The sequence below is a fragment of the Sylvia atricapilla genome, chromosome 21 (genome assembly GCF_009819655.1).
Source record: "Sylvia atricapilla isolate bSylAtr1 chromosome 21, bSylAtr1.pri, whole genome shotgun sequence".
NCBI classification, from domain to species: Eukaryota; Metazoa; Chordata; class Aves; order Passeriformes; family Sylviidae; genus Sylvia; species Sylvia atricapilla.
This window is the reverse complement of record NC_089160.1, coordinates 2,635,913-2,652,855: the sequence shown is the minus strand read 5'-3', so window position 1 is coordinate 2,652,855 and position 16,943 is coordinate 2,635,913. Positions and strand designations below refer to the sequence as shown.

Below are 16,943 nucleotides of genomic sequence, written 5' to 3'. Positions count from 1 at the left end.
AAATAACCTTGGTAAGAGCTAGAGACATCTCCATTTTACCTTCATTTTCTAACTTGCTAGTTAGAGCTCACTGCTCGTGAGTCTCTAATACAGATAAGAAATAATAAACACCCGAACATGAAACTGTGATTTCCGTGTATTAATCTCGATCCTGGCACAAAAAAGAAGCCCAAACCCGTCACAAAACCTCACAGCAGAAACTCACGTCTGAGCACAGGAGCAAAGCTGACCTGAAGAATAGCTGCTACAAAAATGCATGAAATGTATTTTTCCCTGCAAGAGAGGAGGGGAGAGGAGCCTGTTTGCATTGCAGCAGCGCCTGGGGCTCATTAACACACGGGATTAATGAAGATGCCCTCAGCACTGCGCTGCAGGGGAGTCAGCAGGCAGGGATGAGCTCTCATCTCATCCCCACGTCTGTTTTCTTGCTCTGCAGTGGTGCTGAGGGTTTCCAGCCTATCCACGGGAGGAGAAGACCTCCACCCCAAGGACTCCTCTCCCCTCCTTCCCCTCTGGAATTCTGTCATTCCTTGTGCATCCAAGGTACCACAAACAGCAGGAGGAGGAGCTGCCCACTGTAGCACCCAGCCTGCTGTGATTGCGGGGAGGTTCATCAGCTCAACCTTTATTAACGACTCGTTTTCTTCGGCGGAGAGATAAATTGATGTTTGCCCTTAGGAGGCACAGGAAGGGAATTTGTCCCTGAGAAGAAAACGTGCAGAAACACAGCTTCCAAAGCCGAGCTGCACATGCAGTGCATGGATGGAGAGATTGGAAGTGACTGTCTCATGCTTTCCCAGGAAATGTCACTGCTTCTCTCTGTCAACTGCAGCGAGCCAGTTTAAGTGACAGCCACGTCTCCTGTAGCATTTCCAGTGTCATTTTCCCGAGCAGGGGCTCTTGCTGCTCCCTGAACTCTGTGCTTCCCCTCGGTTATCTGGAGAGCTCAGCTCTCTACCCCTGGGCTTGCTGATGGGGCCAGTCCCTGCTCCCACTGCTCCAGACACAAAACGAGTAACACAACAGCCCTCTCTGGAGCCTTCCCTTCACTTAATGGTTATGATGGGTCCCTCTCATTCGTGTGGGATTGTGTGTAATGTGTCACTGCATCACTGGAATTATTCAAGGCAGAGAATGATGAGTGGTTTGTGGCCCAGTGAACAGCAAATTTCGCTGTTCTTATGCCAGTCTTAGGCTTGGGCTTTGTCTTAGTGACAAGCCTATTCCATGACATTAGATGAAAGGGAATCGGAGAAAGTGGCCAAGGAGAGAACCTTTGTTTTCTGTCCCTCTTTCCAGCCTCCCTGGAATGTGAGGAGTAGCAGTGAACAAAGAGAAAGCACTTGAAGCATTGAAACAGACTGATAAAGCAGCGATGCCTTTGTGATAAACTGCTTTTCTGCCCAGCTGGAAGGTCAGTGGGCCAGGTTTTCTCATACTTTTTACCATGATAAAGATCTGATGTCCAAAAGAATCAGCAATTTGAGGGGCCTGTGCTCAGTTTGACTGAGGGAATTTAGGAACCACTTGAATCAGCAGATAATCAACAAGAGTCGTGGAACCTGTTTAAGAAAACAACTCAATACTTCCCTCTGTGCTTTAGCCAGGAAAGGAGCTCACTACACATTTCCCCGGAGACTTGTCCAGGAATTTGGAAATGGAAGGGGCAGGAGAACTGCTGCTTGGCTCCGGTTTTGCTCTGGTTCATCTTCTAGAATAAACCAAGATCACCCAAAGCAGAGGAGGAAACCTCTACCCTGTCTCGAGTGAGCAGCCAAGGACACAAACAACTCCCCTCACTCCTGATTTGTCCCCAGATGATGCAGTTCATCACCTCCCTGTCCCCAAACCTGTCATGTTAGTGCTCAGAACTGGAGAGCAAGTGCCCACTGGTTTAGCTCAAGTGCTGTGCACACAAGATTTCGCTTCCTTCCATACTGCTCCTGGCCTTAAGAGCCTTAAAATGCAGAGCCACGCTGCTTTAGCTTTCAGTCTGTTGACAAATTTAATCGTCGAGGCACAGATTGGCTTTTGGGTACACAGAATGAGATTACAGTGGAGAAACCAGTTTTGAACGTTCAGATGAAAGTTCAGTTTGATAAAGGCTCTACAGCCCCAAGCTGTCTCAGCTCAGATCCATCCTGCCCTGGGATTACTCAGGAATCTCAGATTATGGTTTTACAGCCAGGAGACTCTGGTATTACAGATGGACATGATCTAATTTCAAGTGGGAAGACTGTGGAAAATGAAATTGCATTGACTGGGCTCCTGACAACGCACAGTTTCACACAAGAAAACAGAAATAGGATAAAAAAATATATACCCCAACACCCACCCCCCCAAGCTAAAACCAAACAGCAGGAAGCAGTGGGAAGCTTTCCCTTTATACACCCGAGGTGGTCAGCAAGGTTACTCCACAGGAGGAGACAGGGGCAGATCACAGCCCATGAGCCTTTTCCAGCTAAGCAGCACCACAAACAGAGCAAAACCCTCCTCTGCAGGCATGATTCAGGCTGGTGAGCAGAAATCCCAGCGACCTGCTGGCAGAAACTGGGGGCAGCAGCCTGCAGCAGCCCAGAAGGGACCCACTTGCTGCAAGTCAGAAATAAGAGCACAAAGAGAAGGAGGTAACTCACAGCAATGAGCTGGTAGGAGTTGTTCATCATGGCTATGAGCATGTTCAGCAGCACAACCAGGGAGATGACGTTGTAGGTCCCAAACATCGTGGCCCCAACAAATTCTGTGAACTCGTGCCTGGCTTTCACGTTGGTGACGTAGAGGTTCAGCAGCCCAAACACAGACCAGAAGAGTGACTGGAGGGTCTCGAAAAGTCTGCAAAGAAAAGGCAGATTTTTAGCTGGCTACCTGATGCTGGGAGGGTGGAAAATGATCTACAGAGATATTGGGAGACATCACAGAGCAGCCACTCAGCACAGCCATTTATCCCTTCCTGGGGACACCCTGTGCTCAGCCACAGCGACCAATCCATGTGAGAGTTGTCCCATCAACAGCATTTTCTGCCTGTCCAAGAGCCCAGTCCACATCCCTGTGAGATGCAGTGAGCACATCTGCCCTGAGGAGCCCAAGGCTCCCTTTCTCACTCTGCACCCGTGCAAAGAACAGCCACAATATATTCTATTTAATTAAAATTGCCATGCCGCGATACTGCTGCTATCTATAAACTCTCCTGTTTAATCAGTGCCTGCATCATTAATGTGTCTGCAGGATAAATGCTCAGGGAGCCCATCCCCAAGTGCAGCGTGACTGCAGCAGTTGAACAGTGCACAACAAGGCAGCACGAGGTGGGAGATGGCAGAAATCAGCCACTTTCACCTTTTGCTCTAATACAGGCTGAGAGCTTGCAAATGCTATAGCTGCTGTGATGCTCTTTGGAATACACATCCCTAAAATGCTGCTGTGTTTGCAGTGCACCTGCCCAAATCTGCTTTGTTGCAATGCACCTGCCCAAAACTCTGCTGTGTTTGCAGAGCACCTGCCCAAAAAAATGCTGCTGTGTTTGCAATTCACCTGCCCAAAATGCTGCTGTGTTTGCAGTGCATCTGCCCAAAACTCTGCTGTGTTTGCAATGCACCTGCCCAAAATCCTGCTGTGTTGGCAGTGCACCTGCCCAAAATGCTGTTTTGTTTGCAGAGCACCTGCCCAGAAATGCTGTTTTGTTTGCAGTGCACCTGCCCAAAAGGCTGGTGGCCCTGAGTGGTTGGTGCAGCAGCTCCCACCCACCACGGGCAGAGTCCCTGGCAGAACCCTGCAACCACTGCTCAGTAATGACTCAGATGGAAGAGAGTCATCACATTAATTCAGCTCAGGAGTTTCTCTTCTTTTGGAGGCTTCCTTCCACAGATGAACTGGACCTGACCCCAGTGAGCTGATGAGATCATGCCAGGTCTCTCTGTGCTCCAGCCACAGACAAGTGACCTTTCGCAGTCTCGTCAGCTGCGTAATCAGCAATCTAAATAATTGCTCTATTTGGGCATCTTTGTTTTGGCTTTCCAAAATACAGCATTTATATCATCCAAAAATGACATTTATACGCCTGTTTAGGAGTTTCCAGTTTGGCCTGAGGTCAGCAGATGTTTTCAAATGCGACCACTAGACAAGTCAATATGAATAATTCAGATGCTTTACTTGACATACCAGGAATCTGTTCTCCCATCCTCTCCAGGCATTTGTTCACATGTATCCCCTCATATGCCTTATATGAGGATTTAGTTTATACTCTGTGGATGTATCTTTTGTTTTTCACTGGCCAAAACCATAAAGATGTTTTAAAGCAAGAAATCTTTCTCCCAAAGCTCAGGCTGTTTGTTAGGTTTATTAAAGGACCGAGCTAGTAAAATAGGGATTAACCAAAGAATGCCAAGCATTTCTTTACTAGAAGTGGTGGAGTGCTAGCTAGCTTTTAAAATATTTATAATATTTTTACTATTAACAGTAGAAATACTGCTTGGGCTGTAGGCACAAGAGAGACAGAGGTTCTCCTCATTAAACTGAAATCAGTTCTAGAAGTGATCAGTGCCTTGTTCTGGATGCACAGTGTTACCCAGGAGTGTAATTTGGGCTCAGACTAAGGCAAATATTCAAGTGTGGGCATGGAGTGTCCTTGACCCTGACACCTGCAGCTCTGAGTGAGGCTCAGCTGCTGTGTCCTCAGTGTTTAATGACAGGACAGCCCCACAGCCTCTTCTCACAGTCCATGGCTCAGGGAGCCTCACAGCACTCGGGAGAAGCAGTTGTAAAGAAATGGAATTTTAGAGATTGTGTAATCGAGACACTCTGATGTCCTGCTGCGTGTAATTTGTGTCCTAACCAAAGAGAAGAATTCTCAAAGCTCCAGCACTCTCCATGGCAGCTGAGAGAGAGCAAGTGCCCCTCTGCTGCAGGACCCAGGGGGAATGGCAGTGTGACCCTCCAGAGGGAAAGACACAGCAGGCAGGGAGCTGTGACTTCCTCCACCCCTTCCTCCTCTTCCTCACTCTCATCTCTCCTTTTCAGTCGCCAGCCTCACAGCTATAAACATATTTTCCAATCATCTGCCTAAGCAGCAGGCACTCTGCTTTCTGAGGGATGGCAAGGCCAAAGCAGAAAGCCTTAAATTATTCATGACTTCCCCTCGTTGCTGTCACAAAGGAATATTACTTTTCCATGATCTGTGTGTGCGACGCAGAAAATTTCCTCACCGAGGAAATGTTAAAGCCACTGCTTGAGAGTGATGGGAAATAAAGGGCCAGTAAATAAGTGTCACACTTGACACGAGCTGCACACACACCAGGGGTGTCCTCTTTGCTCCCCTTGCAGAATCAGAGCTCATTGTGTGAGCTGGTGGCAATCCAAGCGCACTGATTCAAAGCTTTTCAGATTTATTCCTTCATGAGGAACGAACCACGAGCAGAGTCAGGGTACCCAGCTCTGGCTGGACCGGCTCCAGCCTCGTTTGCTTCCCCCACCTCAATCCAATATTTGGATCTGACACTGCCCCATGCTGTTCATCTGCTCCCCAGCCAAATGTCAGCTTGTGCTGGGGGTGTTAATAACGACCATTTAAACTTTCAAGGACGCATTAAATAAATTTCTTAAGCGAGCCTCAAACAAAAAGTACCTGCAGAGTGTTCTGTCCCCTGCCAGGAGACCTCACTCCTAATGGATCCCCTCCCACTGTGATTTTGTTTTACACAAACCTCTGCCACAAAGGCTGAGCCCCCTCAATTTCCTTTCTGTGCCACATTTCCTTGGCAGGGGGCTTAAATAAATGTTGGGATGGCAGAAATTGTGGTTTGTATTTAAGCTGATCTACACACTTTCTGCTAAGTGCTTCTTGTATAATTTTTAGCTCCCAAGACATGACATCTTCTTACAGACTTCGGGGTGGTTGATTTGTTGCTTTGGGGTTTTTTTTCCCTGCTGGCCCAACGCTCTTTTTCTTCAGTCAAATCCTGCTGTTGCTGTCTCACTTGACACAATGAAATCTGTAAAAAAACCACTTTGCAGTGGTGGCAGACCCAGAACTAGAATGCAGAACACATCTGTTCACCACAGCTCAAGAGAAAGGCAGGATTTTGTACTAGATTTTGTGGGTTTGACCCTTCCTGAGGTGGAATTTACCCCTTAACACACACCTTCCCAAACCTTCCCCCTCTGGCTGCTGCATCAATATGGACACAGACCAAGGAATTGTATTTGTCATTCAATTCCTTTGCTAGGGCAGCACGACACATTTCTGGGGCATGTGAGGCAGCTGAAACAGAAAAAAAAGTCTGAAATCTTTAATTCTGTTTCTCATTAGCACAGCACAGGTCCATTCACTTCCCCCAGATAGAGATGGGTCTCATGAGAAAATTAATCAAGGCTGTGGTGTTCCTGCTCTGCAGTGGGAAATGACACACGTCTGGTCTGCCAGCTCATGCTGCTCTTGGAGGATGGGCTCCATCCCATCAAAATTCCATATTTCTTTTAGGAGAGAGCCCACAGGATAATGCTGGAACCTTTCCTCTCCCAACCAAGTCATGTGGCCTCAGCCATCATCTGTTTTTGATAACGGTGCAAAAACGTCTCAAATCCTTTTTTAACCCCGAGCCTTCAGCTGACAGAGGGTGGAGAATCATTGGGCATCACGACAAGTTTTATTTAATTTAGCATAAAGTGCTGGACAACAGTTTTGTTTTGCTTGTTTGCAGGGCGTGGGCCTTTTTCTAGACCGTGCTTTATTTATTTCTCCTGCCATTGTGAGTTAAGTACTGTGCAAGCAGCAAGAACAATCGGGTGGGGGCTGATTATTATAATTATTTCTACTATTAGTAATTGAAACAAATACATCAGCAAGACAATTCATGTCATTTTTCAGCATGTGCTCTCTCTTTCAGCTCTGCCAGCTGTCCTCACAGCAATTTCCATGCCAGCCTCTCAGTAAAGTACCAGCAAAAAAAAAAAAAAAAAGGTTCTGCTGGGATTTTAGTCTGCAAGGAAATCAGAGAAGCCTGCAACGTGATGTATCCATAAAAACGGTCTAGGTGAGATTGTTGTCTCTGCTGTGTCACATTATTTATTAAAGCCTGTTTTAAATAGGGAAAAACAGGTCTTCATTTTATTCAGGTTCCCCTCCTTCCTTCAGTAATTAGGCAAAGCAATTACTGTGGCAAAAGGACACTTCCTTTCTCAAGTATGTTGTAATTGTGCATAGACATAGTAAGATTTAAGCTGCAGGATCATGTGGGGAAACTCCTTGGTCCAGAACTAAAAGGTGTCCCACTGCCAGAGCCGAGTAAGGGTGAGTGTGACAGCAGAGCTCAGCAGAATTCCTGCCCCACTCAACTCCTGCACAGCCAACCACCTCACCTTTGGTGTCTGCAAAGGAATCAATAAAGGCTCTGTCAGTGCAGGGACGGGCAAAGGCAGGGCACAGGGGCAGCAGCACAAAGGACAGGAGCGTGTCTTACGTGGAGAAGGCATTGTTCTGTTTCTCACATCGGATCCCCTTGCAGTTGTTGGGCTCCTCCGAGGCACTGGTCTCGTAATAAAAATAAAGCTGGTTCAGTCCATTGGCAAAAGCCAGAAGCACCAGGCAGTAGATAAAAAGGAATTTGAGGATGTCTAGCAGCATGCGTCCCAGAGAGATCTGCAGGGGCCCCAGGTGTGAGTTGGCTGTAAACAGGGAGATGAGACGCAGGGAGCTCAGGATGTTGGATATTGCAAAGAGGGCTTCTGCGATGAGGGTCGGGTGCCACATCTCCCACTCCTCCCGGGGCCGGGAGCCGTTGTACTGCAGGGGACAGAGAACAAGGGGTTAAAAGTGACTCCTCTGAGATCACTCCCTCCCATTCATTCTGGCCCTTCACAGGGAAATCTTAACCAGGTGCTGTGGCACTAAAAGTGTGATGGATCTTTCTTCCCTTTTTTCCTTGCTAAGGTCGGGATTAATACACGGGAAACTCAGGTTTTAAATTCAGACTTGGATGTTGATCGTCTCTTTTCTATTTACAGACTCATGAGCTGTGAGCTCTAACTGGCGAGTCAAAGAAACGAGGTAAAATGGAGAATTTCTCTGTCTCTACCAGGTGTTTTCAAGGACAATCCATCCAATTATGAAATGCCACCTAAATTATTTGTATTTTAAACCCAATAACTGACTACTTGAAGTCTGCAATGCAGATTCCATCAACCAGTTCCAGAAAACCACCCAAACCCATGAAGAAGAAGGAAGAAGAAGGTGAAGAAGCACTCAGACAGTGCCCAAAGCCCTCCATATGGCTTCACAGATATACCACTATATATTAAAACCCCAAATTCCAAGTTTCCAGGATTCCAGCAAAAAAGGACTTTTAACCCCTTTTAACCTTCTCAGCTGCTGTCAGACTCACACTCAGGATTCAGGACTGAAGCTGACTTGATTAGGGCAGAGATGAAGGTCTAATGATGCTTTTTTATGAATTCTGCCTACTACATTATGACCCCCTCTGATGGTGAGAGATGTGGGACCAGGTTTTCTTTAGAGGCTTTGGGGATGTTAGCTGTTCTTGGCCTAAACTGAAAAATTAGGATTTTTTTTTTAAATTTGAGTTCACAGTCTGTGGGTTCCTTGGTCCATGGGTTCATACACAACCTCCTTCTCTTTCAACATCTAAAGGAGTTCAGATTTTAGCAGCTTCCCAATATGAATTTACAATTACTTTTGTTCTTTTTTTCCTCCTAAATACGACTGCACATTAAAAACCCTGCACATTCCAGAGACAAGGGGAGGGAGGGAGAAGGAAGGCAAGAAGAAAAGCAGTGAACTATTGGATGCTTTCCTTCTCATGTAATTTAAAAAAAAAAAAAAAAAAAAAAAAAAAAAAGAAGTTCCAGCAGCCCAGAACCAAAAGGCTTTCTCCGTATTAATTTTCCTATTAGTTAATTTGTCATGGCAATTTTAGGAGAGTTGCTAAAGCAGAGAGGTCTTAATTACAGCTGAAACACTGGGTACAGTTGAGTGCATCAATTACAACATTAACTGGGTTTGTAATGTAACTGTAAAAGCAGAAGCATTTGCTGAGCAAAGTGCAGCCAGACGGGAGCAGGTAACACAAAAAGAGCTGGTTCTGTAAAATGGAACTGCTCTGGGTCTGTAAAATGTGACTGCTCTGGTTCTGTAAAATATAATTGCTCTGGTTCTGTAAAATATAATTTCTCTAGTTCTGTAAAATGTGACTGCTCTGGTTCTGTAAAATATAATTGCTCTGGTTCTGTAAAATGTGACTGCTCTGGCTTAAAGACAGTGGCACAGAGAATGGAGTCAAAGACATTTAACATCAAGGAGTAATTGTCCTTTTAACATTTGTCTCCGCTCATTTAGCACGTGTAAAAAAGGCAAATCTGCACTCAGAATAACACAGCTAACGCCATAACCAACGTGTTTAGGGCTCCTAAAATAATTCTGGTACCTTTGAGAAGGAAACGGTACCAGCATCACACTGACAGACGAGATTGCAGAGATTTCCTGTTTGAACCTGAAGGTCCAAGACACAAGCTCCCAATTTTTTTTCAAGGGCTCAGCAAAAAGCAGGTTGATATTTCAAACCATGCCTCTGTTTGAAGGAGATGAGACACGATACAAAGGCATTTCAGCCTGACCTCGGATTGCTTCTGACATTTCCAAACTGTTCTTTATTACATGAGCATCGTGGCCTGAGCCTGTTAACTTGATTTGAAGATGGGCCTTAAAATGCCTACAAACAGGCAGAGAGGTCAACTTTTTGTGGATGTCCACAAAAATGGATGTCCACCTCTTTTTAAAGCAACATTTAAGTCATTAAGGTCATATTTTAGTCCTCTACGAAGTGATGGTATCTCCTTCTTTGGCAAATAGAATCTTCAGAGCAGCCTGGCATCACAGGTGAGAGAGAAAGAGCAGATTTCAGAGTTATTTCAGGGTTAGCTAATGAAGCTGGGTATCTGGGAAGGCTGCAGTGGTTTGGTGTCTATTCAAAAGATGAAACACAGCAGAGATGTACACAGAATAATACAAATAAATTACACCATGCTGTCACATCTACCCTTCCTCATTACATGATAATTCAATGCAGCAAATGAAAACTGATTAAGAAAGTATTTCTACCCTATAATTAGCCTGAAGATTCCATTGGTATCAGACAGTATTAGAGCCAGGTCTTGGAAACAGTCAAATCAGGAGGGAAAAAAAAAAAGTCTTCACATAAAAACAAGGATGGAAAACATTTAGTGTCAGTATGCAGTTTATTTTTTCTGCTATTTGGCAGAAAGTTAAACGTCCATGTAATCCTTTGAAGTTCTAAGAAGTGTTAAAATATGGTATATTGGCACATATCCCAACCTCTTCCAGCTGAGGGCTGTTCTATAAATAACAAATCATGTCGCAAAATGTTTTTTGAAGCCATTATCAAGGTTATAAACCTTCACATTTCGGAGCACACTGACTGACACAGGGCAGGGGGAAGAACTTCTGTGACCATGTGTTCCAGAACTGCTCCCACAGAAAGTTTTCTGCCCCTCTCAGAAGTGGCTCTCATCAGGAGCTGACCTGAGACTGGCCACGTTTAATCCAAGAGAGGTTTGATCTGGGCTCAAACAGATCCGTTCCTGCAAACCCTCCTTTGTGTGCTGGCCCAGGGGGTTTGGTGGTTAACCTGAGTGTTTCTGTGCCTCCTACAGGGAGCACAAACACAGATCCACCTCCTTTGTACCTGTGCTTTGGCTGCGAGTTTCACTCCTGGTGTGTGATGGATGCACAGCTCCTCCAGCAATTTGTGTGTGAGAAAGAACCAGGTTGTTAACATTTTAAGATTTGTCCGTGTATTTTACCACTTCCAGCTTTTTTTTTTTTTTTTTTTTTCGGTTTTTTGGGGTGGGGTTTTTTTTTTGTGTATTGCTTGTGGTTTAAAGACCAACCTTTCAAGTCTGTAATTTCCTCCGTGGTTCTGAACGTTGGGAGAATAAAAGACATAATCTGTTCCTGCTTTGATGCTGTTACAGAGCTGCCTCTTCAGGGAGCAGCAACCAGCTTAAAAGCTTTTCCCTTTGAAAAATCTGACTCAACCACGACTGCAGCCTTGAGGATTGAACAAAGGCCCCATAGCAGGGCTGTTTGCATTTTGGAGTCAATGGGCTGGGTGAAATTCTCTCCACTTTCCCCCTCTGCCTGCTGGGCAGGACTAAACAAGGTTATTCTGGGGAAATGCTTGTCCTGGTTGTTGGGAGCTGGGCTGCCACAAGCAGAGAGACCTTGGGGACAACAAGGAGTGGCCAAGGAGCAGATCCCAGTCTCCTGATGGATTTACACCTGAGTAATTCCACTGACTGCAGTGGAGCTGCTGCTGATTCATAGCAAGGGAAGAAGTAGGCCAAGCACGAAGCTCCAGCTGAAGCCAAAGAGAGCTGTTGCATAAGGAATTTTACAAGATGCCTTTTGTGCCTTGTCTTTGAAAAAAAAAAAAAAAAGGGAGACAGAAGGAAAAGTGCTCCAGGCCATCCCCTGGCTTCAAACCCCGTGCATATGCTAATTTGGAGCATCAGAAGTTTATAAATGTGGAAGGTGCTTTTGAGGATGAGCTCTGATGTGTGATCTCACCACAAATGGGACATGACAGGGAAGAACCTGCAGGGTGTTCCAGCTGGCTCCTTTGTCACTTCCCTGCCCACAGGTTACATATTGAAGGGGAAGCTGACCCCTTTATATCAGATTATCAGATAGAAGCCTCCTAATAACAGTCTTTGCTCTTCTCAGTAGACCTGTCACAAACTTCTGGCTGCTGATCTCCAGATCTGTAGGAGTACAAATTATAAAGCTTGGCTCTAGAAGGTTTTCAGATAACCCTATTCTTGTTTTCCCTTTACCATTTTACTTAAAAACCACGTTTTCACCCTGCACTGTTGAAGGAGGTCCAGTGCCAGCACAGAAAACAAAGTGCTTTGGCAACTGAGTAGCTACAAAAGACACAGGAGGTGGAGAAATTTCTCCCCAGTGCCCAAACAATCTATTTAAGTTTTAATCAAAGAGTCGGAATGAGCAGGATGTTCGTTCTCCATATAAAATAATAAGTTTTCCAGGTGAATTTTCCAAATTGGACTGCTCGAAAAGCTGCTCTTTTCTTTGCTCTGTGATTTTGATTTGAACGGTTTGTACCCTGTGTACTACAGCTCTCACCAGCACATCACAAATTCCCTGCCCCAAGTTACTGTACCTTGACATAGGCAACAATTTTAAGGGAGATAGTTGCAAGATAGAGGGAGTTCATTGCAAAATCCATCAGATTCCACCAGTCATGTACGTACTCATTGAATCCACCATCCCACATTTCCTTGATTTCTCCCCAGATGAAACCTGTAGGAAAAAATAAAAAAGAAAAAAAAAAAAAAAAAAGGGAGTTCACTGCCATGACAAGGCATTTTTTGCCATTAAAGCTCTGTGTATATATTTACCATGTAACACCAGACGATTTGAGATTAACAGGCTGGAAAAAATGCCTCATCCCTCCTGCCTTCTATGAAGTGCTGCTGATTATGAGACATTTTACAAGTCTCTGGGGAATGCAGTCTGGAGAGAGCTGAAAAAGACCCTGGTTTCCTACCCAGGGCTCCAGATATGCCCATGAGGAGACTGCCTGAAACACACTGGTTATTTATAACCAGCACGAGTGGATTGGCTCCGCTGAAATTTGTCCTACGTGAATAAACTCTTCAAGCAGCTGTATTTGGTATAGTTCCTAACAGATTGTCTGCTCTCACAGACACTGTGAGCAATTCATCGCCCTGTTGGACAGCTCTGATTCTCCCTGACTTTTCTCTAGCGACACCAGAAACTCCTGCATGCCCTCCCTGACCTGGAAATATCACACCAAAGGAGGAAGAAGCGGATCCATTCTCTGCTCAGCCACTTGTATTTATGCATCTTGCTGGACAAAAAGCCCACAGGGATTATTTGTGAGGAAAGGTAAGGCTCAGCATGAGGCAGGGCACTGCAGCCTGGCAGTGACTCACCTCATGGCAGAGATGGCTGTGGGGTTTGTTCCCAAGGATACGGCCAGAGCCCATCATGTCAACCCAGAAATGCCTCCTGGTGATCATTTCTGGCCCTTGCTAATGCTCACTGTACCTCCCTGCAGCTGGAAGGGTGAAGGGCAGCTTCTGAAACTCATCACCACGCTGCTAAACCCACCCGACACAGTTCTGATTGTAACTTCTATGTCCTTTCCTGTAGAACTGTTTAAGTATCTTTGAAAGCCTAAATCCCGTTAAAAAGCAAATGGCAGCTCCTTCATGCCCTGAAAACGTCTTTAGAGCCCCAGGTATTTTGAATCACCCACTTGACATCATCCTTGAATGAAAACCAGGAAAGTGTGAAGAGGAAACAGAACAAAGTACCCCTCCAGGGGCATCACCATTATAACCCCCCAAACTGCTGGCCCTGCCTAACCACAGGATATTGCAGTGGTCACTGATGTGCCGCTTGCAACTCCACTTTAAGGACCAGGACGTTCAATCTGAAGAGGAGGCAAAGTTGCAATGAAGTGCTGCATGCCCTCAGGTATCAATCTGAGCTGCTCAGCTGGCAGCCTGCAGGTCAGTGGCCACACAAACAGAATGTCAGGGCCAGCCAGGTCACCTTATTACAGCTGCCTCCACGTCTTTGCATGCACACAAAGCCATAAAATAAAATAAATCAATGGAGAGGAGCCTGTTGAAGAACTCATACACTGTATTTATAGTGAGTTATCGTGGCTGGTTACTATAGCTACAGCAATGCTGTGTGTGCCTGTTCTCTCTCCTTTTATAGGGGAAAATATTTCGTAAGTAATAACCTTTAATCTGGTGAAACTGTTCTAATTTCTTCATTTGATAAACAGTCATACAATATCTCTATTTATCCGAAACAAAGGAACTCAAGAACAGACAGCTGTAAGAGGTGCTTTGGAAAGGTTTATTTTAAAATGGATTATCTTTCTTTCATCTGCAAATCAATTTTACTGAAATGCCTACCATTTCCCTCAATTTTAACCATGAATTTAAAGATAAAGGGAAGATATCACCTAAGCTCAGAAAAGACCTTTAACCTCCTGGGTTTACCCTGAAGCTTCTACCAACACCTGCATTTCAGTGCATAAATCAGATAATGAGGCTGGTGATGGAGCTGTGCATAGGGCACAGTGCCCTGGGTCACCATCCAAAATGATTTGTGAACATGTTTGCAGCTCTTGCTCTCCTTCCTGGTTTTCCATCAGCAGTATTAGGTCTGGCACAGGAACAGCTGGGTTTGTTCAGCACAGAGCCAGCCTGACCCAGAGCCACCACAGACACGAGGAGCAGTGTCCTGGTGTCACCAGGAGAGGGGAGCCGGCAGGTGTGGGAGAGCAGGAGAGCCAGAAAGGTGTGGGAAGCACTGCCCATGTGCTGGGTGACATTCCCACCTCCCAGGAGTGCCACACACTGGCGGCACAGCAAGGGAACACATGAGCTGAACCAGAGGAGGAATCAGGATCCTGATGGAGCTCACAGGTCTCCTGCTGTGCTGGAGCTCAGTTTGGAAGGGTAAATAGTCCTGTCTAATCACAAATACATCCATCTGGCTGCTCTGTCCTTCTCCCAGCTCACCCCATCTCGCTGCCTCAGCTGCACGTCCTGCCCTCAGCACACACACACCTCCTCCTCTCCCCAGCTCGGGCTGCCCAAGGCAGGCTGGAATGAGCCTCACACTTAACTTCCAGACAGTCCACACCTCTCCTTCCCCTGCTGATATCAGAGCCCTCGATGTGGTCAGTGATTCTCAGCAGAGATTGAGGCTCATCTCCCTCCCCTGCACTCCTGTCGCTCACCCAGGAGCCAGGCTGGTCCCTGCACTGCCTCCAGGAGCAGGTCAGGGAGCAGGGAGGGCAGAGCCAGGCTCTGGGCACTGTCTGTCCCTGTGCCAGCCACAGGACAGAGCCAGCAGCAGCAGTGACACCGTGCGTGACCCAGGAGCTCAATCCCAACCTGCTCCTCCCAGGCAGCCCAGGGGGAGCAGGGAGCAGCCACGGCTGTCTGGGGTCAGGTCTGATGGCACATCAGATGGCACACACCAGCAGGGCAGCCCTGGGCCAGCAGGAGCTGCTGTTCCAGAGGGAGCCCAGCTGTTCTCTGCAGTTTCTGGAGCTGGCTGCCAGATCTCTTCACAGGCTGGGCTCGGGGATGGGTCCCCACACAGATGCTTTGGGTGAGAGTCAGGTCCTGTAGCTCAGCATTCCTGGGGGTGGGATTGGTGGGATTGGTGGGATTGGTGGGATTTACCCAGAACCCAGGGCAGGACTGGGGTGTGGGATTTACCTAGAACCCAGGGCAGGATTGAGTTTTGTATTTACCTAGAACCCAGGGCAGGATTGGGGTGTGGGATTTACCTAGAACCCAGAGCAGGATTGGGTTTGGGATTTGCCTAGAACCCAGGGCAGGATTGAGTTTTGTATTTACCTAGAACCCAGGGCAGGATTGGGGTGTAAGATTTATCTAGAACCCAGAGCAGGATTTGGTTTGGGATTTGCCTAGAACCCAGGGCAGGATTGGGATTTACCTAGAACCCAGAGCAGGATTGGGTTTGGGATTTGCCTAGAACCCAGGGCAGGATTGGGGTGAACCCAGGGCAGGACTGGGGTGTGGGATTTACCTAGAACCCAGGGCAGGATCATCCACTCCACGATGGTGGGAGGTGGCCCCTGCATGTGGAGGTCGGTCCTGACAATGTGCTGCGACGCCAGCAGGAGCATGAACAGGAAGGTCAGGTACGAGCCAGTGTGGCAGATAAACTTGATAAATGGCTTTTTAATGAACAGTCCCAGCCTGCTCTTGGGTGCAATCAGGTAGGCCACGGATAGCACGGGGAAGAGCATTCCAATGGTGACACAGGTCAGGAGTTTCACTGCCCAGTGTTTCCGCCGCCAGCCCGGAAAGCCGTCGTACCACAGCGTCGCCAGCAGCTGCTGGCAGTTTGGCTGAGCCACAAACTGGGGAGGGAAAAAAAGAGAAAGAAAGGTTATTGCTGACTGGTACTCCACTGTTGGAACTCTGGAAACTTGGATTTGGGGGTTTGAGTGTGTAGGAGAATGTGTGAAGCAAGATGGAGGATTTTGGACGTTGTCTAAGTCCTTCTTCTTCCTTCTTCTTCATGGGTTTGGGTGGTTTTCTGTAACTGGGTGGAAAATGTCCACCTCCATGACCTTGGGTGGTCATTATTGGGTCAGAAATATAAATAGTATAGGTGTCATCTCGTTATTGGGTAATTAGCACTTAAATAACCTTGGGAAGAGTTAGAGGTAAGCCATTTTACCTCTTTTCTCTAACTTGTTAGTTAGAGCTCACAGCTTGTGAGTCTGTAAATAAATAAGAATTAATAAACCTCTAAGTCTGAACATGAACTTCGACTCCTGTGTATTAATCCCCATCCTGGCAGGGAGAAAGAAGCCAGAACTGTCACACTCCTCGTGCACTTCCCCTCATTTATGTGTTAGAGCCCACACTGACCCTCAGATTATGTTTGGGGCTGGAAAAGGATATTTTGGATATAAAGGGAAAAAAGGAAGGAAGTTTCACTCTTTCTATGTAGGATTTAGGATTCCTTCTCATGGAAGAATTTTTTTTTTCTGCTTGCAGCATCCTTATGTGGATCAGCCACTCACCACACACTCAGCCTCGTGCAAAAGCAGCACCACGAGAATTACTACAAGCTGTTCCTCTCCCCATGTGTTGGAGCACGTTCCCCTTCACAATGTTTCAGGTTTCGACCGCCTCGAACAACTCACTGTCAGCATCTTCAAAAAAAAGTGACTAAAGGATGAGGCAGGAGGGAAAAGGTGCAAAGCCCTGAGAGTGTGTGTGAGAGGGAGAACGTCTCACAGAGTGTGTGGGGTGCTGTAATCTGTGTGTGTGTGGGCTGGGCTGCAGGAGACAGCAGCCAG

General features: G+C 46.6%; 1 protein-coding gene across 1 annotated transcript in view; it reads right to left on the bottom strand.

The window, feature by feature from the left end:
• Positions 1-16,943, bottom strand: part of TRPC5 (transient receptor potential cation channel subfamily C member 5) — a 69,688-nt gene that overhangs the window by 19,534 nt on the left and 33,211 nt on the right. Inside the window, exons 3-6 of the mRNA XM_066333934.1 lie at positions 15,656-15,992; positions 12,207-12,346; positions 7,452-7,774; positions 2,637-2,832 (exon numbers count right to left, since the gene is read on the bottom strand). Of these exons, the coding sequence (XP_066190031.1) occupies positions 2,637-2,832; positions 7,452-7,774; positions 12,207-12,346; positions 15,656-15,992 (996 nt within the window). The remainder of the gene's footprint in view (positions 1-2,636; positions 2,833-7,451; positions 7,775-12,206; positions 12,347-15,655; positions 15,993-16,943) is intronic.